General features: G+C 44.9%; 2 protein-coding genes across 2 annotated transcripts; both read right to left on the minus strand.

The window, feature by feature from the left end:
- Nucleotides 1-1,435: 1,435 nt before the first annotated feature.
- Nucleotides 1,436-2,374, minus strand: LOC123375606 (putative olfactory receptor 52P1). Its single transcript, XM_045026654.1, has one exon. It carries the CDS (start codon nucleotides 2,372-2,374, stop codon nucleotides 1,436-1,438), a length of 939 nt encoding a protein of 312 aa, XP_044882589.1.
- A 12,081-nt stretch (nucleotides 2,375-14,455) lies between these two features.
- Nucleotides 14,456-15,394, minus strand: LOC123362217 (putative olfactory receptor 52P1). Its single transcript, XM_045002617.1, has one exon. It carries the CDS (start codon nucleotides 15,392-15,394, stop codon nucleotides 14,456-14,458), a length of 939 nt encoding a protein of 312 aa, XP_044858552.1.
- Nucleotides 15,395-23,473: the final 8,079 nt, after the last annotated feature.

Genomic DNA, 23,473 nt, shown 5'->3' on the forward strand with positions numbered 1-23,473 from the left:
CTAAACCCTCTTAGACTGAGCAGCAACTAGATGAAGCAGTTTTTTCTCACCCCACTGGATACTGCAGGTCTTAATGCACAGGTTTGTTCCTTAAACCTGGGCCAATCTCCTGTGTTGGAATCTTGTCTTCTCGCTGTATTGCTTGCTCGCACCATAGGTGCGGACAGGAGAAGAGCCCAGTATGTGTCCACTCTGTCTGTTTTATACCCTCAGTCCGTGTGCTTGGGGAGCACAAGTCCAGGCATGTCAGTCTGGGGAGGATTCCTGAATCTCTCCAGAGAAGATCAGCAATTCCTCGGGTGTGGCCTCATGTAGGTGAGACATTGCATTGTGACTCCCTTGCTGGACAATGGCTGTTGATGGGTGGTTGTTTGACACCCTGTGTGGGTGCTGGTTACTTTCCCTGCTGTTGCCTCATGGTGAGAGCTAATATCTGGCTGATTCCACAACTTACAGCAAGCTTTAGTGACCACCATACAACACAAATCTCATCACTTCATATGCATTAATGATACACGTATATGGGTAGGGAAATGACTTTGAGCAGATCATAACCTTTCCCCTGCTATCTTACAAGGCATGCTTTATATTTAACAACATGATTATATGAAAATGAGGAATATGGGGGTTCCAATATACTCCCCCAAGGTATAGAATGTCACATTGTGTCTTTGGATTGGAGCAGTTTTCAAACAGCATTTAACATTTCCAGAATATTTCTTTGGAGCACAATGATAAAAAACAAAAGTAAAGTTTTCCATTAAATTCTTTAATGCTGAAGGCTTGTAAATTCATCAGCATTTTTGCTCAGGAGAATCAGTTCTGTGGGTGCCTTCATTGTGTCTAAATACTGAATCTGAGAGGCAGCTTGCTTGACCGAGCTTTAATTTGTTATGAAATATGTTCAAGAGGCCAAATAAAAAAAGTCAGCTTTACTGCTCTAACCCCATAATAAAATAGTTTAGGAAAAAGATTAATATGATACCAGCCTCTGGGAAGCCGTCTCATGCAGTAATGTTATATTCACCTTACGCAGAACGTGTGCTCTCCAAAGTTACACATTTCAGCTTTTATCATTTATATAAAATTTTCAAAAGTTAAACATATTTACACGTCAATAACATTGAACCCATTAATTTTTCCCAGTTCTAAGTGTAAGTGGGGAACTATTGTGGTGACCTTTCTTGGCTTCTGCGCTACCCTAGGGCAATTGGCTAGTACAGGGGTCTAAATCCCCACTCCTACTCCCTTTACCCAGAGGCTTTCTGCGGTGCTTGGTGATGCAGTGATAAGCTGTTATGTGTGAGAAACTTCCCAGACTGTGAACTCCCACAATGCTGAGGTCAGCCAAACTGGTACAGAACACCCCTGATTAAGGAGGAGATATTGTTTTTCCCTCTCATCAGACAGGTTTAAAGTCAGTGTCCACCTCCAATCACCTTCTGCTGGTATATTTGCCCACTTTGTCACGAAGCTCTTTGGTTTTGACCCCATAAATGATAGGGTTCAGCATGGTTGGGATAAGGATGTAGAGGTTGGCCAAGATGATGTGAACATGGGGAGAAATGCCCTGACCAAATTGGTATGTCAGAGAGGTGAAGAGGAAGGGAGTATAAGTCGTCATCATCACACAGATGTGGGCTGTGCAGGTGTTGAGGGCTTTCTGGTGGACTTTCTTGGAGGAGATTCTGACGACGGCCCTGACGATCAGACCATATGATAGGGCAATGAGAGTTAGGTCTAACCCAGTGACTACAAATGTAATCACCAAAGAATACATCCTGTCAACGGTGGTGTCCCCACACGTTATCTTTACCACAGCCATGTGGTCGCAGTATGTATGGGGGATAATGCGGTTGGTACAGAATGGCTGCCTGATCAAGATTAGTGGCATGGGCAGGATGAAGAGAACGGCTCTTATCAAACACACTAGCCCTAGATTAGCTATTCGTGCATTGGTGAGGATGGTGGCGTATCTGAGAGGGTTACATATGGCAACATAGCGATCGAAGGCCATTGTCACGAGGATGGCTGAGTGCATCGCAGAAACCGCATGAATGAAGAACATCTGGGTGAGGCAGCCACCCACTGTAATGCCTTTTAAATTGAACCAAATTATACACAGTGTCTTTGGCATGATGGAGGTAGATGTACCAATGTCTGCGAGTGCCAGCATACAGATCAGAAGGTACATCGGCTTGTGCAGGGTCTGCTCTTTGCCTACAACAAACAGAACTGTGAAATTTCCCAACAGACTGATAATGTAGAACGTAGAAAAACAGATGGAAATCCAGAGGTGGGCAGCTTCCAGGCCAGGGATTCCCATTAGCATGAATGTTGAAGGGTCAGAGGGGGTGAGGTTGAAAGCTGCCATGAGGTTCTCGATGCAACAATAGGGCTAAGAAATGCCCAAGGTGCCTGTGCAGGGAGAGAAACACATCGAGTGGGTTTACACACTTCATAGCAAGTAGCACGGTAAAGATTTTATAGTTCTTATCCATCTAGAAAGGGGGTAAGTATTGAAGTGGCAACATTTAGAGATGGTACCAGATTACTTTGGTCATCGTCAAGTCCAGAGAAGTCTTCAGAGGGAGCTAATGAAGCCAGGTGAATGGGTAGCATGATGGCAAATATCAATAAGAGCAACATGTTTGCCCATTGGAGGGAAATGCTTGAAGTCCTCAAGCATCTGGGAAGTTCTAATTTAATTGAATGGACTCAGGACAGGGACCTGGGCATCATGGTACACACCTCCAGAAAACCCTGCTTACAGTTCAAGCATGGACAGAGACTAAGCAAAACATTGGGATCCAGGAATAGTGGGATGGGAAATAATACAGATAATACATGGCCATAAAATTAGTCCATCAATGTTTCATCATCCTCTGGACTCCTCTGTGTAGTAGTGAGCACCCATCTCACAAAGGATATTGCAGAACTAGAGGGGTTCAGGCAAGTGCAATCAGAATGATAATGGCCCTGGGGAAACTCTTATATGGAGAGAGGTTGAAAAGACTGGGATTGTTACCTTACAAAGAGGACAAATAAGAGGAGGTGAGGGATAGCTCAGTGGTTTGAGCATTGGCCTGTTAAACCCAGGGTTGTGAATTCAATCCTTGAGGGGGCCACCTAGGGATCTGGGACAAAATCAGTACTGCTTGTCCCAGATCTTGGAGGAGATTCAGTACTGCTTGTGAAGGCAGGGGGCTGGACTCAATGATCTTTCAAGTTCCCTTTCACTTCTAGGAGATTGGTATACCTCCAATTATTACCTTTAGGGGACATGAGAAAAGTCTATAAAATACTGACTGGTAGAGAGTTGATTGAGAATGTGTTCTCCCTGGTTCATAACTCAAGATCAAGATGACACTAAATTAACCTGAAATGTGATATATTCAAAACAGATTACTTAATTAGTCTGAGGAACAAGAGGTAGTTGAGGCCATGAACTAAGAAAGCAGCAGAAAGTCTTGAGGCGCCTTATAGACTAACAGACATTTTGGAGCATGAGCTTTCGTGGGTGAATACCCACTTCGTCGGATGCATGTAGTGGAAATTTCCTGGGGCAGGTTTATATAAGCAAGCAAGAAGCAGGCTAGAGATAACGAGGTTAGTTCAATCAGGGAGGATGAGGCCCTGTTCTAGCAGTTGAGGTGTGAAAACCAAGGGAGGAGAAACTGGTTTTGTAGTTGGCAAGCCTTTGTCCAGTTCTCATGTCCACGATTAAAGATGGATCCTGATATATTGAAGAGGTTTCAGAGAGGAGTCATGAGAATTATTAAAAGATTAGAAAACCTGCCTTATAGTGATACATTCAAAGATTTAAATCCATTTAGTTTAACTAGGTTGGTTTAGGGATGACTTTTGATAACACTCTATAAGTTCCAAGACAGGAAACAAATATTTAAGAAGCTTTTCAGCCTAGCATAGCCTGATTCGATGGCTGTAAATTGAAGTTAAAGCAATTATGAGTGGAAATAAGGTGTACATTGCTTAAACAGTGAGAGCACTCACACAGGCAGGGACACACCCAGCTGCAGTTACATGCAGGTGCTGACCAGCCGCTGCATGATACAAGAATAGAGATGCTACAGCCAATAAAACCACCAGCTCCCGAGGCTAGAACCCGAGAGCTGTACTGTCCTGCCCTAGTACATACTCCGACCAGTGTGAATTTGTTACCCAGTTCACCCCTCCTTCAATGTGGGGAGGACAATGCACATTTGTGGTAATCAAGGTGAGATTTTTCCCCCAGACACCTAAGCTAAAGGGATACTAGGTTTAGATTAAACCCTGCTCCCCACCCCCATAACCTTCAGTGCTGCCCGCCTGTCTGTGAAAATGCCTTTCCCCACCCCCACGATCCCCATCTCTGTTTGCTGGTCACTGTACACCCCCTGCCTGTCCTCACTGCCCTGAGCGATCGGCCTGAACTGCCTTTCTTGGGCCAAGGGATCCCCAGTAGCAGCTCAGACTATGCAGAGAAGGAGAGAGGGACAGGACTGGCAGGAAGGCGAGAAGACATGGGGACTAAAAGGAGCCTGTGTGAGTAACTCTTCCTAAAAATGACACAAAGCTTTAACGTATTGCAAAGCGTTAGAAACCCAGACACCCCTTCTTCAGGCTGCTTTTCCTGTGCTTGCAATTGCTGAAGTAACCATGAAGCTGTAGTGGGGTTGCTCATGGGAGGAGGGATGATCCGGATGGGGGAAGGTGTCAGACAATCTGCTACAGTGTGGTTCACGTTAAGTTACTGTCTGAGACACTACCCTGACCCAGGAGGCCTTGTTACACCTTCTTGGTCTGTGAATTAGGCAGGATGTCCATTACACACACACACACACACTGTGCATTCCTGGACCTCCACCAGTGAGATTTCCAACACTTCCTGGCTTCCTCTAAGCCAGAATCATGCTTTTATTTTCACTACCTTTTGGTACTTCTCATCTGCTCAAGAACCAGAGATGCAGGGGCTCAGAGAGAACAGACCCCTCACCCCCATCAAAAATCCAACAACATTATAATCATTGTTCTGACCCTCTAAGCCTGAGAGTTTGAGATTTCAACAACTCTCCTGTCAGTTCTTCTTTGGTCAAAACAAGCCCATCCATCCTTAGAGGCCACGGGACGACTCCTTGTGAAATCACTGGAGGCTCCTGGCCAGTGCAAATCAGGCCATTTATTTAAATCCCTTCATGTGGATTTAGGGTGAACTCCTATCCGTGTTGGGAGTTTTGCCATTCATTTCAATGGGACCAGATTCACCCTTAGTGTTTAACTTTTGGCTCCAAGAGGCGAAAATCACGGCTTTGAGTCGTGCGACAGAGAGAGCTATTCTAATAGGGTGCTGAAGGATTCTGAAGGAAAACCCCAGTTTATGTGGCGTTCTGAGACCAGGCATGAAAGATGGGGATTTCTAAACAAGTGGGCCCTAATTGTGCTCTCAGGGAGGACAGTGTCAGTCTGGAGTGATTCAATGAAAGCAGAATGTCAGAGCAAAATCTGGCCAGTGTGTGACCCATTCTTGTTGTGAACCCTCTGGTAACACAGAAACCCACTGCGGAGGCTTTGGCTACACTTCTAAACAGGGCAGTGAAGTTGCTGAACTGGAAACCATGAGCAAACAAGAAAACAAAAAACAAAAACCCCGCCCCAAAAAAGGAAGCTACTGAAACACATAGAAGGGCACCGTATGAGACAAGGAACTGATCTGAACAACTAATATTTGTCTAATCTATTTCCATAACATTTGTAGGTCCATTTTTACCAGGTAAATCCTTTGGTGTTTCTGACAATACTAAACAGTTCAAATCCCTGTGCTGGTGAATCCTTCCCAGATGATTCTTGACTTTACCCCTGGAACTGTTCCTGAGCCCTTAGCACAAACTTTATTGCAGAAACAAATAACTCACCGAAATCCTGCTCAGCAGAGAGAGGAAATCTCCTTCCTGCAACAAGAAGGCAGAGCCCTGAGTATCAGTGTCTGAATCTCAAACGTCTGGCACACGGCATGCAGAACCAAAACCTTTATGATTCCCCTGTACAGTCCCTGCAGACTCGCAGGTTGGCCAGCTTTCGCAGACCATTCTCTTAGGTCCATTACCAGTGGAAAGAGCAGAAAATAGACCTTGGAGAATTTCAGCCTGAGAGGTTCCCTTGGGAATGAAGACATGATTCTCCAATAACAGGGGATGAGATTGTTAGGACAAACTGAATCTCACAGACTTGATAGAGTGGCCGGGTACAACCGAATCCCCAGAGGGAAAAGGAAGAGTCAAGTTTTAAATGTATTTCTTTATATCAGCATTTCCATGCTGCTGCCCATAGTCAGAGAATCTGAGCATCATCCTCCTTATCCTCCCGGCAGACGAGCCCTGCACTGAATCCCTGAGAACACGACATGTAATGTAAAGGTTTGTCCTTGTGGCACATAGTTGTTTCAAATTCATCTGATAACCTCTCTCAGACCGAGGGCATCACAGATTGTCCCTGCTTAATCATTAAAACCCATAGTGCAATAACGTGCTGTGGCCAGGAGCCGCTTCTTCATCCCCTTCAGCGATCAGCATGTGCCCTGAAGCCTGGGGACTGCTAGAGTCACTGCATAGGCTGTAATTAGGAGAGGGAGGGTGGAGGGAGACGTTCAGAGGCACAGATGTGAATTGAGTGCCCAATGTCCGTCCACATTGAGTGGGACTTGGGTGATTAAAGTCACTAAGGCAGTAGACACCAATTATAGTCTTGGCCTTCACAACATCCTCTGGTGAAAAGTTCCACAGGATAAGTCCAGAAACGTCCTGGAGGATAAGTCCATCAATGTCCCACATGCCTCACTACCTCAAAGAGTCCCTGCTATCAAACCAATAATTTGAAGTGTGCCCTTGTTGCCAAGAAGGCTAACGGCATTTTGGGATGTATAAGTAGGGGCATTGCCAGCAAAACGAGGGACGTGATCATTCCCCTCTATTCAGCACTGGTAAGGCCTCATCTGGAGTACTGTGTCCAGCTTTGGGCCCCGCACTATAAGACAGATGTGGAAAAATTGGAAAGAGTCCAGGGGAGGGCAACAAAAATGATTAGGGGGCTGGAGCACATGAGTTACGAGGAGAGGCTGAGGGAACTGGGATTGTTTAGTCTGCAGAAGAGAAGAATGAGGGGGGATTTGATAGCTGCTTTCAACTACCTGAAAGGGGATTCCAAAGAGGATGGATCTAGACTGTTCTCAGTGGTAGAAGATGACAGAACAAGGAGTAATGGTCTCAAGTTGCAGAGGGGGAGGTTTAGGTTGGAGATTAGGAAAAACTTTTTCACTAGTAGGGTGGTGAAGAACTGGAATGGGTTATCTAGGGAGGTGGTAGAATCTCCTTCCTTAGAGGTTTTTAAAGTCAGGCTTGACAAAGCCCCTGGCTGGGATGATTTAGTTGGGAATTGGTCCTGCTTTGAGCAGGGGTTGGACTAGATGACCTCCAGAGGTCTCTTCCAACCCTGATATTCTATGATTCTATGAACTGAAAGCTTGGTAGTAACACTAACATTCAGTTTCCCAGGTTGAAAACTCACAGCTGGACCCTTTGGTATAGGCCTTCTCTTTTACCTGCTGTGCATTTAGCAAAATTCTTCTAGGAAATGCCTGCAAAGTCTTGAGGCGATTCCTTACTTGAAGAATGTATTGGACTGTGTTCATCGCCTGCAGTTTTTGTTCTTCCACGTTCACTGCCATTAAAATTCTGTGAACTCCCACTACCATCCCAGCACTCTGGGGATGGTAGATTGATGTTCTGAATGTCTTTAACCTCAGTCAATTCCAGGGGTATTTCATTAGTTGTAAAGTAAAGTTAGGTCTGTAATGATGCTGCCTTTGTTGGGACATTTCTGAGAGTATCAATTCAGGACAAATTGCTTAGAGCAGGGCAGTTACAGCCTGAGGCTGGGGTTCCTTTGCATACCAAGGCAAACCAAACCAGCCAAACATTGAAGACTTCAGTTTTACCCCACTGGCTATCCAGAAGTCATATAAGCAATTCCCTCAAACACTCCAGTTTCCCAGTATTACCACCAGTGACACTCGTTATGGGGACGAATGGTTATGAAAACCAATACCCCAGTAAAATAAAAAGGTTCTCCCGATCCCAAAGGAGGAAGCCCTAGATCAAGGTAAGTCAGATCTTGCCCACAAATCACGCTGTTGCCAATCCTTTAGAATCTAAAATCTACAGGTTTATTTGTAAAAGGACAACGATATAGATGAGAGCCAGAATTGGTAAAATTGAATCAATTACATACAGTAATGGCTTCTTGGTTCAGGGTTGTAGCAGTGATAGATTAAACTGCAGGTTCAAATCAAGTCTCTGGAATGCATCCACAGCTGGGATGGGTCATTCAGTCTTTTGTTCAGAGCTTCAGCTTGTAGCAAAGTTCCTCCAGATGCAAGAAGCAGGATTGAAGACAAAATGGAGGGGTCCTGCCATGAGGAAGGACACCCCTCTGTTCTTATTGTGGAAATCAGAGCAGCAAGATAGAGCCTGGAGTCACATGGGTAAGTCACATGTCCATGCTGACTCAGTTAACAGGCCGACACCATTGTTTACATTAGGTTGAATGTTCCCAGGAAAGCTCAGATGTAGACTGGCATCTCCCAAAGTCCATTGTCAGTTAAGTGTTTGTTGATTGGGCCCTTACTGAGAATAGTCCTTTCTCAAGAACCTTCCAAATGCTTCACTGATGCTACTTATAATCAAAACACATTGAGATACAAGTACATAGCCAATCTTCATAACTTGAACTACAAAAATTATATACACATATAGGCAGCATAATCATAACCAGCAAATCACACCCTTGTCATAGACACCTCACTCGACAACCTTTGTACAATATTTGCTGCAAATATATAACAGTGGTTCCAACAATGATCTATACGGTCACAGGTTATGTCAATAGCATCACAAGATCCTTGACCAGTAAGGATTTCTCAAGGTATTACCACTTGGGAGAATAACTTTATAAGCTCGTTTGTTATGGTGGGTGCATTGGTGGAGCACAAGGGGATGGCTTTGGAGCATGCAGCGCGTAGTCAAGGAGAACGACTGTATGTTGATACCTCATAGCACTCCTCTCTAGGAGCCCCACAAAGTCCATGCCTGTCCTTCCAAATAGGTTATCAACATGCAGGAGCGGGATGAGAGGGGCTTCTGCTAGGACTGGCCAGTGTAATAGATAGATCCTGGAGCACTGGGCCTTGTGTAAGTTCTTAGGCCTGAACCAGAGTCTGTGAACCAAAGTCAGGCCAGGTATTAAAGCAGATAATCACAAGTTCACTGTCCAGTACATGGACTTGGCAAAGTTGTTGCTAGTGTACTTGTCCCTAGATATTTACCTAAATATATTCCAGCTACTGCAGATCCACCCCAGTCTAGTACAGGAGAAGGTGGTTTGACAAAGTAATGAATAGGGATGTTACCAGATTCAAGTAAATTGTAAATTGCAAATTAATATTTAAATTTAAAAGCTTTATTATTAGTTATCATTATTTTTTAGTATAATTGGATCTAAACATTCTGGTAACAGCGTAGGGGACAGCAGAGACTCCTACTGCTGACTGAGCCACTCGGCACTCATGTGTTAGCGTACCTGTGACCATGGAGGCAGGGCGCTCTGGCTATGCCTGGAGGGCAACGCACCTGGCCAACTGCCTTTATCACTGAACCGTGCCTGTGGTCTTTCTTTATGAGTAACGTCGAGGTCTGCTGAATGAGCAGGCTGCCTTATCTACTAATACTGATAACACTGGAACTCCAAGGACAGAAACGCTGAGCAGCCTGAACAGCGTTACCAAGGCAACAACCTTCCAGCTTTCGGCCTTTAACAATGGCTAACTGACACTCTGGGTTTAGACATAAATAATTCTACTGTCTCAAGCAGGGCCGGCTCCAGGCACCAGCCGAGCAAGCTCGTGCTTGGGGCGGCAGATTCCAAGGGGCGGCATTCGCTGCTTTGGCCGCCCCCGCAGGTTTTTTTCTTTTTTCTTTTTGGTTCGCTGCTCCGGCCACCCTGTAGGGGGCAACAGTGCAGAGGAGGGGAACATGGGGTTGATTAAATCCAAAATACAATTGAAAGTAGATACGCACTGGTGTTACATCCGTGTAACCATACAGTTATATCCATTAGCTAAATATTCACCAAAGCATCAGGTTCAGGTAATACCTTTCCATAATACTGTGACTCCAGAGGGATAAAGAAAACCTCGGACAAAGAACACGTAAAAATTTTGCTTTGTATAAGAACATAGGAACAGCCATTCTGGGTCTGACCAATGTTCCATCTAGCCCAGTATCCTGTCCTCTGACAGTGGCCAATTCCAGGTACTTCAGAGGGAATAAAGAGAACAGGTATTCATTAAGTGAGCCATCCTCCGTCGCCCCTTCCCAGCTTCTGGCAATCAGAGGTTAGGGACACTTCAGAGCATGGTTTTGCATTCCTGCCCATCCTGGTTAATAGCCACTCATGGACCTACCCATGAACTTATCTAGTTCTTTTTTGAACCCTGTTATAGACTTAGCCTTCATAACATCCTCTAGCCAAGAGTTTCACAGGCTGACTCTGCATTGTGTGCAGAAATACTTCCTTTTGTTCGTTTTAAACCTGCTACGATTAATTTGATTTGGTGACCCCTAGTTCCTGTGTTATGGGAGTGTAATATATAACAAAAATATAAATATATAAACAGCAGACACTAGCCAATTTCCCAACTCCCCAGGCCAACATCCCCCACTGGAGCATAAACCCAACATTATAATGTCTTGCACTGCATAGGGATTTGTACAATATAAGCTCATGTTTTTCACTGGTGAGCGGCGGGTGGTCGGGGCCTTGGAGGTGAGGGGATCAGGGTCGAGGAGAGGAAGGACTAGCAAGCATTGCGATATGGGGTGGAGGAGAGAAGGGACTTCGTGAGCTCTTGGTGGGAGGGGCATGGATGAGGGGGGTGAAGGAGAGGAGGGAGTCGGGACCCAGTGAATGCCATGGCTACTGGGTGGCCACGGGCGTTGCTTGAGGGGAGACACTCAGTGAGTGGTGGGCTGTGGGGGCCTCTCAGGGGCAGGGCTGCCCAGAGGATTCAGGGGGCCTGGGACAAAGTAGGGGAGCTGTGGCGCTTGTACTCACCCGGCAGCAGTCTGGGTCTTCGGCGGCATTTTGGCGGCTGGGGGGGCCCTTCAGTCGCTCCCCATCTTCGGCAGCACTGAAGGGCCCCCTGCTGCCAAAATGCCGCCAAAGACCCGGACTGCCGCCAGGCCAGGGCTCGCAGGGCCCCTGTGGGGCCCAGGGCCTGGGACAAATTTCCCCACTTCCCCCTCCCAACCCTCCCGGGCGGCCCTGCTCAGGGAAGGAGAGGAAGGATTCAGAGAGAAGCAGTGGGGGCCTTGGCAGAGGAGTGGAGCAGAGACAGGAAGAGGTGGAACATGTGGAGATGCAGGATGGGGCATCTGGGACCGAGCACAGACAGCCCATGTGTCCATGCTCTCAAAGGTGGCAGAGCAGTTGTCCCCAACACTCTCCAAAAAATTCCTGGATTGTCTCTGCGCTGCTGTATTACTCTCCCAGCAGAAAGTCCCCCATGAGAAACAGCCTGTGATCTGGAAACTTCTGTTAGTTACCTGAAAAAACCCTTGTCTACCTCATGCTCCTGGTCTGGTGGTCTATAGCGGATGCCCACCATGACATCGCCCCTGTTGCTCTCACCTCTAACCAGGGGCGGCTCCAGACTGCAGCACGCCAAGCACGTGCTTGGGGCGGCATGCCGCGGGGGGCGCTCTGCCGGTCGCCGGGAGGGCGGCAAGTGGCTCCGGTAGACCTTCTGCAGACTTGCCTGCGGAGGGTCCGCTGGTCCCGCGCGGCTTCGGTGGAGCCGCGGGACCAGCGGACCCTCCGCAGGCACGCCTGTGGGAGGTCCACCGGAGCCACGAGACCAGCGACTGGCAGAACGCCTCCCGCGGCATGCCACCCTGCTTGAGCGGTGAAATGTCTAGAGCCGCGCCTGCCTCTAACCTTAACCTAAAGACACTCAACAGGCTTTTCTCCAGTTTCATACTGGAACTCTGTACAATCACACTACTTTCTTACATATAGTGCAGCTCCTCCACCATTTTCCCCCTGCGTGTCCATCCTAAACAGTTTATACATATCCATGGCAGTGCTCTAGCCACGTGAGTTACCCCTCCAATTCTCATAGTTCCTTGACTGTGCCAGGATTTCTATTTCTTCCTGTTTGTTTCCCAGGCTTCCGGCATTCATGTGCAGGTACCTAAAATAAATAGCCGATTGCCCTACTTTCTCAGTTTGAATCAGGAGGCCTCTCCTGGTCTACACTCCTCCTTGTGTTTCCTCCCGGTATCCCACTACCCCACTTACCTCTGGGCTTAGGTGTCCACCCCCTGGCAAACCTAGTTTAAATCCTAATTTAAAAGTGAATGCGTCCCTCTCAGGCTGTCCCTGCAGCAGGCCCTCCCTTCCCTCAGAAAGGGCCTTTGTGCAGTTGTTCAGCAGGTCTCCTCTCCTCGCTGGACTGCCACAAAATGAGCTTCTCCCCTGCCTTTTGCCTTTCTCAAAAACTTCTCTTCAGACTTGATTTGTCTGACCTATTTTCTGAACATTTACTTGCTGAAGGTTTGGCCTCCTTGAACTCAATTTTATCCAGACCGGTGATCTGCTAGGTCACTCCAAGCCTTGACTCTGGGAGCCAGCCTTACCCTGCTCTGCTGTGAGAACCCCCACTCTTGGGCTGTTCACGCACAGCCTCTGCCATGTAAGCTGCTGCTTGGATCGTGCAAGTGAATGACACTAGCCAATCTCTCCAGTCCCAGACACACCCTAGGAACCTCCGTCTTGCAGTGTCCAGTTATGCCCACTGGATGCTGGATGCTTATATGAGTTCATCAATTTAACAAAGAAATTGATATGCACCAGGCTTGTTATCCCAAGGGGAGTTTCTGACATACTTCAAACCAAACGCACTGCTTCAAGTGGAACAAAAAACCAGATTTATTAACTATAAAGAATTTTAAGTGATTATAAGTCAAAGCTTAAAAAGTCAGAGTGGTTACCAAAATAAAATAAAATATAAGCACATCATCTCAACTCTCAATCCCACTGGATATTGCAGTCCTTAATGCACAGGTCTGTTCCTTTAACCTGGGCCACTCTCCTGTGTTGAAATCTTGCATTTTTCTCAGTGTCTTGGTTGCTTGCAGCATAGGTGGGGGCGGAAGAAGGGCCCAGTATGTGTCCACTCTGTTTTATACCCTCAGTCCATGTGCTGGTAGGGCACCGTCGAGTCTCTCCAAGCAAGGTTTAGCAATTCCCTTTATGAGGCCTCATGCACGCAAGATATTGCATTGGAGCTCCCTTGCTGGACAATGGCTGTTGATGGCTGGTTTGACACCCTGCCCGGGGTTTGGTTACTTTCCTTGCTGTTGCCTCAGGGGGGCTAATATCTGCTGGATTTCCTAATTTAAAGCATGTTTTAGTGACCACCATCCAACACAATTCTCATTACTTCATATGCATTAATGATACACGTATATGCATATAAAAATTACTTTGAACAGATCATAACCTTTCCCCTGATACCTTCAAGGACTGCTTTATATGTAAGATCACGATTATGTGAAAATGAGGAATATGGGGTTACAGTATGCTCCCCCAAGGTATAGAATGTCACATTGTGTCTTTGGATTGTAGCAGTTTTGAAACAGTATTTACCATTTCCACAACATTTCTTTGATGCACAATGATAAAAAACAAAACTAAAATTTTCCATTAATTTCTGTAATGCTGAAGGGTCGTAAATTTGTCAGCATTTTTGCTCAGGAGAATCATTTCTATGGGTGCCTTCACTGTGTCTAAATACTGAATCTGAGAGGAATCTTGCTTAACAAAGTTTTAATTTGCTATCAAATATGTTCTAGAGGCCAAATAAAAAATGTCAGGTTTACTGCTCTAACCCCATAATAAAATAGGAAAGGAAAAAGGTTTAATATGATATAGTCTCTGGAAGCTATCCCATGCAGAAATGTGATATTCCCCAAAGATACACATTCAAGTTTTTATCATTTTATGAAGATTCCACAACTTACACAAATATATAAACGTTACTGAAATCCAACCCATCAATTTCTCCCAGTTCCCAAGTGTAAGTGGGGAAATACTGTAGTGAACTTTCCCAGCTTCTGCACTACCCCATGGGAACTGGCTAGCCAAAGGGTGTCAGGCCCCACTCCTATTCCATTTACCCAGGGACATGCCTGCAGTGATAAGATGTTAGGTGTGAGGAACTTCTCAGACTGTGAACTTCCACAATGCTGAGCTCAGCCAAACTGTGACAGAGCACCCTTGATTAACAAGGAGATGTCGTTTCTCCTTCTTGTCATACAGGTTTAAAGTCAGTGTCCCTCACCGATCACCTTCTGCTGGTGTATTTGCTCACTTTGTCACGAAGCTCTTTGGTTTTGACCCCATAAATGATAGGGTTGAGCATGGGGGGGACAAGAAAGTTGAGGTTAGCTAAGATGATGTGAACATGGGGAGCGATGTTCTGACCGAACCGGTGTGTCATAGAGGTGAAGAGGAAGGGAGTATAAGACATCAGCATTACACAGATGTGGGCTGTGCAGGTGTTGAGGGCTTTCTGGTGGGCTGTCTTGGAGGAGATTCTGAGGACGGCCCTGATGATCAGACCATAGGACAGGACAATGAGCGTCAGGTCGGACCCAATGACTATGAATGCTACCACTAAGCCATAAATCCCATCAAATGTGGTGTCCCCACATGACATCTTCAACACAGCCATATGGTCACAGTATGTATGGGGGATAATATGGTTGGCACAGAATGGCAGCCTGGTCAGGAGCAAGGGTAGGGGTAGAATGAAGAGAACAGCTCTTATCAGACCCATTAGCCCTAGCTTAACTATTCGTACATTAGTGAGGATGGTGGCGTATCTCAGAGGGTTACATATGGCAATGTAGCGATCAAAGGCCATTGTCGCGAGGACGGCTGAGTGCATAGTAGTAGCCGCATGAAGAAAGAACATCTGGGTGAGGCAGCCACACACAGTAATGCCTTTCAAATTGAACCAAAATATACACAGTGCCTTTGGCACAATGGAGGTAGATGTACCAATGTCTGTGAGCGCCAGCATACAGATGAGCAGGTACATCGGCTTGTGCAGGGTCTGCTCTTTGCCTACAACAAACAGAACTGTGAAATTTCCAAACAGGCTGATAATGTAGAATGTAGAGAAAGGGATGGAAATCCAGATGTGGACAATTTCCAGGCCAACGATTCCCGTTAGCATGAAGGTTGAAGGATCAGAGAGGGTGAGGTTGAGAGCTGCCATGAGGTGACTGATGCATCAGTTGGGCTAAGAAATGCTCAAGGTGCCTGTGAGGGAGAGAAGCAAATCAAGGGGGTTTATACAGTTTATAACCATTAGTAGGGTAAATAATCTACAGTTATTATCCATCTGGAAAAGAGGGACAATAGTGAGGTGGCAACATTTAGAGATGGTACCAGATTATTTTGGTCATAGTCAAGTCCAGAGAAGTCCTCAGAGGGAGCTAACCAAGCCAGGTGACTGGGCAGCATGATGGTAGAGAAACTTTGATGTCAATAACAGCAACGTGTTTGCCCATTGGAGGAAAATGCTTGAAGTCCTCAAACACCTGGGAAGGTTCTAATTTAATTGTATGACAGGGACTTGGGCATCATGGTACACAGCTCTGGGAAACCCTTCTCACAGTGCAAGCATGGACAGAGACTAAGCAAAACATTGGGACCCAGGAGGTGTGGGATGGGGAATCATACAGAAAATACAATGCCATTAGATCAGTCAGTCAGTGTTTCACCCTCCTCTGGACTCCTCTTTGTAGTACTGGTCACTCTTCTCACAAAGGATGGTGCATACTAAAGCAGTTCAGGCAAGGGCAATGAGAATTGTAACCGGCCTGGGGAAATTCTCATATGGAGAGAGGTTGAAAAGACTAGGGTTATTATCTTATAAAGGTGATGAATAAGAGGGGACATGAGAAAAGTCTGTAAAATACTGACTCATGGAGAGTAGACTGAGAATGTGTTCTCCCTGTCTCATAACACAAGATCAAGAGGATATTCTATTAAATTGAAACATGTCATATTCAAAACAGATAAAAAAAGAATGCTTTTTTCACTCAAAGACTAACTAGACTGAGGCACTCGTTGCCACAAGTGGTAATTGAGGCCGTGAGTTAAGTAAGAATCAGGAAGGATTTGGCAATTCATGGAATCATAGAATCATAGAATATCAGGGTTGGAAGGGACCTCAGGAGGTCATCTAGTCCAACCCCCTGCTCAAAGCAGGACCAATCCCCAACTAAATCATCCCAGCCAGGGCTTTGTCAAGCCTGACCTTAAAAATCTCTAAGGAAGGAGATTCCACCACCTCCCTAGGTAACCCATTCCAGTGCTTCACCACTGTCTGAGTGAAAAAGTTTTTCCTAATATCCAACCTAAACCTCCCCCACTGCAACTTGAGACCATTACTCCTTGTTCTGTCATCTGCTACCACTGAGAACAGTCTAGATCCATCCTCTTTGGAACCCCCTTTCAGGTAGTTGAAAGCAGCTATCAAATCCCCCCTCATTCTTCTTTTCTGCAGACTAAACAATCCCAGTTCCCTCAGCCTCTCCTCATAAGTCATGTGATCCAGCCCCCTAATCATTTTTGTTGCCCTCCGCTGGACTCTTTCCAATTTTTCCACATCCTTCTTGTAGTGTGGGACCCAAAATTGGACACAGTACTCCAGATGAGGCCTCCCCAATGTCAAATAGAGATGAATGATCACGTCCCTCGATCTGCTGGCAATGCCCCTACTTATACAGCCCAAAATGCCGTTAGCCTTCTTGGCAACAAGGGCACACTGTTAACTCATATCCAGCTTCTCGTCCACTGTAACCCCTAGGTCCTTTTCTGCAGAACTGCTTCTTAGCCATTCGGTCCTTAGTCTGTAACAGTGCATGGGATTCTTCCTTCCTAAGTGCAGGACTCTGCACTTCTCCTTGCTGAACCTCATCAGGAATAGAGTCTCTCCAGTTACAATAGTTACAGGTAAATACATATTTTGGACAGCCTAGATGCCAAAGTGTTTCAGAGCACAAGCCAATCTCAAGCGGACAGGCAACAAGCTACAGACGGTCAGGTCACGCCGTCCCCCGGCTCCCATGTGTCTACTGTTGAGTTTCTTACACCTTCTTCTGCAGCACCTGTGGCTGTCCCTGTAAGAGAAAGAACACTGAACCTGATGGAGCATAGGTCTGATCCACAATGCAATTCCTATGTTGGAAAGGAGCCCTGTTTCCTCCATGGAAACAGACATAATCATACTGTGCTAAGACTTTGTGCTCAACAGTATGGGCACAAATGGCACAAAGGTCTTGGTCTTTAGGGCTACAGGCCTGCACCTCTGTTACTTCCTTTTTTTCTTTTGGTGAGACACATTTTGCAGGTACCCAGCTTTGTCTGAGGCATAAGTACAGGTGTTAATTGACACATGTCAACAACTCAGCTGCTAACCCTTCTCACACATGAATATCGATGAAGTTTCCAGATGACACAAAAAATGGAGGATTGTACATAATGAAGAGGACAGGTCACAGTTCAGAGCAATCTGGATTGGTTGGTAAACTGGGTCAAAGCAAACAATGTGTGTTCTAATATAGCTACACAGATATCTACGTCTAGGAACAAAAAATGTAGGCAATGCTGACACGAGGGGGGACTCTTATGGGAAGTGAATGACTCTGAACAAGATTTGGGGAAGTGAAGGAATAATTAGCTAAACACGAGCTCCCAGTGTGACTCTGAGTCAAAAAGAGCCAATGTGATCCTGGGAATCTCAACAATATGTAGAGTTGTTATTTTACCTCTATATTTGCCACTAGTGTGACTGCTGCTGGCCCTTTGTCCAGTTCTGATATTCACAACTATAGACGGATGTTGATATATTGTTGTGTATGTTGTACAGAGAAAAGTCACAATAATTATTAAAAGATTAGAAAAACTGCCTTTTAGTGATAGGCTCAAAGAACTCAATCTATTTAGTTTAACAAAGATGGTTCAGGGGTGAATTGATAACTGTCAATAGGTACCTAAACTGGGAAGAAATATTTAATAAGCTTTTCAGCATAGCATAGCATGATTCAATGGCTGTCAATTGAAGTTAAAGCAGTTATGACTGGAAATAAGGCATACATTGTTTAAATGGTGAGAATAACTATTGGAACAATTTACCACGGTTCTTGGCGGATTTTCCCTCACAGAGAATTTTTAAATTGGGGTCGGATGTTTCTCTAAAAAACCTGCTTTAGTAACAATTTTGGGGGAAATTTTCTGGCTTGTACTCCACAGAAATTCAGACCAGATAATCACAATGGTCCTTGGAATCTACAAACATGTCCCCAGGAGTCAGCTGGACTCATTTTGCCTGCAAGCTTGTGCCTGAGTTTACTGAAACTATTTTTTTTCTCTTCTGACCATGTTTAATTTAATCCTATGAGGAGAAGTTCTCATGTGACTATGGTGCCTTGAAAACGCTATACTAGGTGTGTATTTAACAAGACTGAGGGATCCCATGAGGCACTGCATGAATGAACATTTTAGGTCAGAAAAAACATGACTTCAGCCCATGAAATCTAGTACAGCCCTTGCCATTAATGGCTAACATAGCTGTCTAGAAAATGGTCCCAGAGCCTCCTGGGTTTAACATCTGTATTCCAGGGGCCCACTGTTTCAATCAGCTACCAGTGATTCTTGCACGGGACATCTGTATTTATCTAGGCTCTCATGTATCCTGGAGTTAACCCACTAACATTATATAATGTGCATACTTCTCAGCTTCCGAATTGTTCCTGTGCACTCATACACCACGCGGGGTGTAGGGGTATAACGAGAGAAGCCACACAGGTGCCTCCCTTGGCATTTTCCACTTTTGAGATTTCTCACCAGCGAGAGACAGTCACTTATTACCCCCAGCCAAGGGAGGAGGAGTGACGAGAGGCACCTCACCCCCTGCACAGTAAGAGCGGTGAGGAGCATGGGGTAGATCAGATGTTGTGGGAGCCAGGATTGACTGGGGAGCATGGAGAAGACACTGGTGACCAACAAGCTTTTGGAATCGGAGCAGCCAGGGATGGGGAAGGAGAGTGCGGATAAAGGAACAGAGGATGATGGGAAATTGAAGCAGCTAAGGAGCAAATGTGATTGGTTCCTCCTAGGGTTCAACCGGGAACTGGGGTATTGCTGACCCCTGGCTCCCTCTCTCAGTGTGCTGCTGGGAGAAGCTGCAGACCCACTTACAGTCCTACTACTTCTCCAGCATTCACAGAGACAGAGACACACACAGCTGCAGTTACATACAGGCTCTCTGACCAGCTACTACATGAACCAACAATAGAGAGGCTACAGCCAAAATAACCAGCAGATCCCTAGCCTAGAACCCCAGAGCTGTACTGTCCTGCCCTGGTCCAGACTCTGACCAGTATAAATTTGTTACCCGGTTCGCCACTCCCTCAATGTGGGGAGGACAATGCACATTTGTGGTAACCAAGCTGAGATGTTTACCCCAGACACTTCACTTAAATGGATACTGGGTTTAGATTAAAACATAAAACAAGTGTGTTAACTACAACAGATAGAATACAAGTGATTTTAAAGGATGTCAAACAGATCAAAGATGACCTAGAAAATCACGAAAAAGGCAAACTAAGTTTAACACACTAGTTAGATTGATTATGAATTAGCAATTTCTCGCAAACTATCTGGCAGATTCTCACGGCACAAGCTACATTTGATTTGCAGCTCGGGTTTCTGAGGTTTCCATACACAGACTAGAAATCCCTTTAGCCTGGGTCCAGCACTTTCCCCAATTCAGTCTTTGTTCCTCAGGTGTTTCGAGGAAACCTCTTGTGTGAGGAGTGAAGAACCACCAATGATATTGTTAGAGGGCTTATTCCTTTACCCCTGTAGCCCTGAGGATTAATCTGTTGGTCTGTATAAAATGTCTTTTTGATAAAAGTGTGTAGGCTGCATAGATTAATAGAATTTGCAATAAGCTGTAATGCAAGATACCTAGAAACTTCTGGGCCAGACATCCTGGCCTATTTTCCTCTGTGACGCTGACAGCAACCTTTAAGACCCTTACTCAGAAAAGTAATAATAGGAGACAAACCTACGCAAATGTCTAGGGACTTTTTGAATGTCTGCTAACCTTTCACCTAGTTAGGGTGAAAAGGAGGGTATTTCTGCCCACAAAATCTAACACGTACACCCGCAAGCTACTATATAGCTGTCATTAGTACGCACACAAAAGGTCAGCCAATGAAAACAAGTACCCTCACCTTTCCATGGGGGAAAGACAAATTTGGGCATAGGAGGAAGGATTTCTCCCTATAAAAAAGGTGGTAATCCTCCATTAGGGTAGACGATACATCCAGCTATTTCCTATCGTCTCATCCCGTCTCCCCTTTGAAGGCTGTCAACTACTGATGGTATTTCTTTTCACAGCTGTAAGTATGAACTTATTTCTGTTTTACTCTAAAGCATCTATACTAAGAAGGGTTTAACTCATAGCCAGGTCCTTTGTAACTTCCTCTAGCAAAGGTGTGAAATCTTCTGAGTGCTATTGCTGCAAAGTGCATTTAGAACTGTGTAATATCATATCATATCTCTTAAAGAACTGTGATATTTTGTAACTTTGTAATCTCATACTGCTTTTAACATTTTACATTTACTTCTTGTTTCATTGATTTTAAATAAAAGGTCTTGTTTGACTAATTCTGTCTCAGTATAGTTTTTCTGTCACATAACCCAATCTCCTTGTATAAATTCTGTGAAGCCTGATTCAAGACGAACTTTTATCTTCTGATCACACATATTGGCGAGCCATACCTATATTATTAATCTTTATCAATTATTATTAACATTCTTAATTAATTAGAAAATTAATTATTAAATAAAACTAAATTAAGTGGATAAATTCCACTGTCCCTACTAACCCTCCCCAAATCAGGCTACACCCCTTCACTTCCCTGGACCTTCTTGCATGAACAGAGAGCAGCAATAACCAAAGTCCAAAGGTGCAAACAAATCTATGTTTATTGGGGTGAACTTCCAGCAAGCAATAATTTCAATTTCTTTCCTCAGTGTCCCCCTTCCCAGGTCTGACTCAAACATGATTCCAATTTCCCTCCTGCCCTTACTTCCTGATTGACTCCAGACTATATAATAAAACTTGAGTTCTGCTTAGCTATACCATAACCAATCATTTTACTGAAATTTAATCAACCAATTTTAATGTAGGGTAACATGATTATCTAACTAATTTATCCCACTACCTTAATTATTTTACACCCAACAAAATTAATGATACAACAGACAGAAACAATCACAGAACCAGACAGAGATTATACAGACAAACAATAGGGAAGTGGAGACAACAGTGACAGAACAACATAGAAATGAGGATTTTACATCCCAGCTATTCATAAGTGAGATCTTGCTGGACAGGATGTTAGCAAACAAAGTTTTCTCTAAATCTTCTAAGCTCTTCCCTTTCTCTGGAGGTGATAGATCAGATCACCTTCCTAACAGCCCCAGATTGCCTGATTTCAATGTGACTAGTTTGGGATGTGAGGATGTGACCGTTCACTTCCCAGCTTATGGCTGCCTCTTCTGCTTAGCTAAAGGCCTTAGTCTAAGAACTGGGCCTTGGGGTATCATCATGAGAGAAGGCCTATAAACAAGCAGGCAATAATTTTATTTCTTTCTTTTATACCTCTATAACTAGCTAAATAATAAACATACACCTAAATTCTTAAAGGATAGGCCTTTACAGACAGGCCTGAATAGCTATATCCTAACAGATATCACTTCCACACTTATATAGCTTTACATATGGTGGGAAACCTTTGTTTGAAAACTTGGTTCCCAGACCAGTTTGTGGGAAAATACTGACTCCCCAAGATGGAGACGAGATTTATGTGGCCTGGTCACATGCCCTTGTAGAGTCCTAGTGTCCATTATTTAAAGGCTGTCTGCAGCGTTCTCAGGAAGCCTGAGATGAGTTTTTCCTCAGGCCAATTGTTTTACCTACTAGCTCATAGCCCTCAATAGGCCCTTCCCAACCAGCTCTTTAGACTGAAAGCTTTTTGCCAAGTGGATTTTACCCAGGTGGAACTGCATTTCAAATACAGATACATAGACAATATTCAGTTGGGGACAGACTGGCTAAGCAGCAAGTCTGCAGAAAAGGACCTGGGGATGGCAGTGGACAAGAAGCTGGATATGAGTCAGCAGTGTTCCCTTCTTTTCCAAGAAGGCTAATGACATATTGGGCTGCATTAGTAGGATCATTGCCAACAGATCGAGGGAAGTGATTATTCTCCTCTATTCAGCACTAGTGAGGCCATATCTGGAGTATTGCATCCAGTTTTGGGCCCCCTATTATAGGAAGGATGTGGAAAATTAGAGAAAGTCCAGCAGAGGGCAACAAAAATGATCAAGGGGCTTTGGCAGATGACTTTCAAGGAGAGGCTGAGGGAACTGGGCTTGTTTAGTCTGCAGAAGAGAAGAGTGAGGGGGGATTTGATAGCAGCCTTCAGTTACCTGAAGGGGGATCCCAATGAGGATGGAGCTTGGCTGTTCTCAGTGGTGGCAGATGACAGAACAAGGAGTGATGGTCTTAAGTTGCAGTGAGGGAGGTTTAGGTTGGATATTAGGAAACACCATTACACTACGAAGGTGGTGAAGCACTAGAATGGGTTGCCTATGGAGGTGGTGGAATCTCCATCCTTAGAGGTTTTTAAGATCCGGATTGAGAAAGCCTTAGCTGGGATGATTGAATTGGTGTTGGCATTGGTCCTGCTTAGGTCCCTTCCTACCCTAATCTTCTGTGATTCTATGATTCATAATTTCAGACACAGTAATGAAACATGTACACAAATAGGATAATCATATTCAGAAAATTACAACTCTTCATATGACATTTTACATGACCCATCTTGAATTAAATGTATCAGATTTTATGCTATAATTATATCAAAATAACATCATTATGAAGAATATGGGGTGCAGTGTCCCACAAAGATCAATGGTTCTTTCCACCGCTGACATGCCTGAAGTTACATAAGAACAACAACTGTTGGAAATAAACCTGAGTAAAGGTTGGGAACCCAGGCTGCAGGTTTGTGGCTTGGCAGAGCAAAGTAACCCTGAGACATCCCCAAACACATTTGGGGCTGGACCAACAATCACAAAGAAAAAATTAATGTCAATGCTGCTGCCCTCCTGTCTCTGTAACCCCAGCTCCCCACCCCCATAATCTTCAGTGCTCCCTGCCTGTCCGTGAATATGCTGCTTCCCACTGCCATCATTCCCAACTCTGTTT

Source organism: Mauremys mutica, chromosome 1 (genome assembly GCF_020497125.1).
Source record: "Mauremys mutica isolate MM-2020 ecotype Southern chromosome 1, ASM2049712v1, whole genome shotgun sequence".
Taxonomy (NCBI): Eukaryota; Metazoa; Chordata; order Testudines; family Geoemydidae; genus Mauremys; species Mauremys mutica.

Coding starts and splice junctions, on each gene's coding strand:
- LOC123375606 (XM_045026654.1), bottom strand. CDS start 2,374: ATGGCAGCTTTCAACCTCACCCCCTCTGACCCTTCAACATTCATGCTA.
- LOC123362217 (XM_045002617.1), bottom strand. CDS start 15,394: ATGGCAGCTCTCAACCTCACCCTCTCTGATCCTTCAACCTTCATGCTA.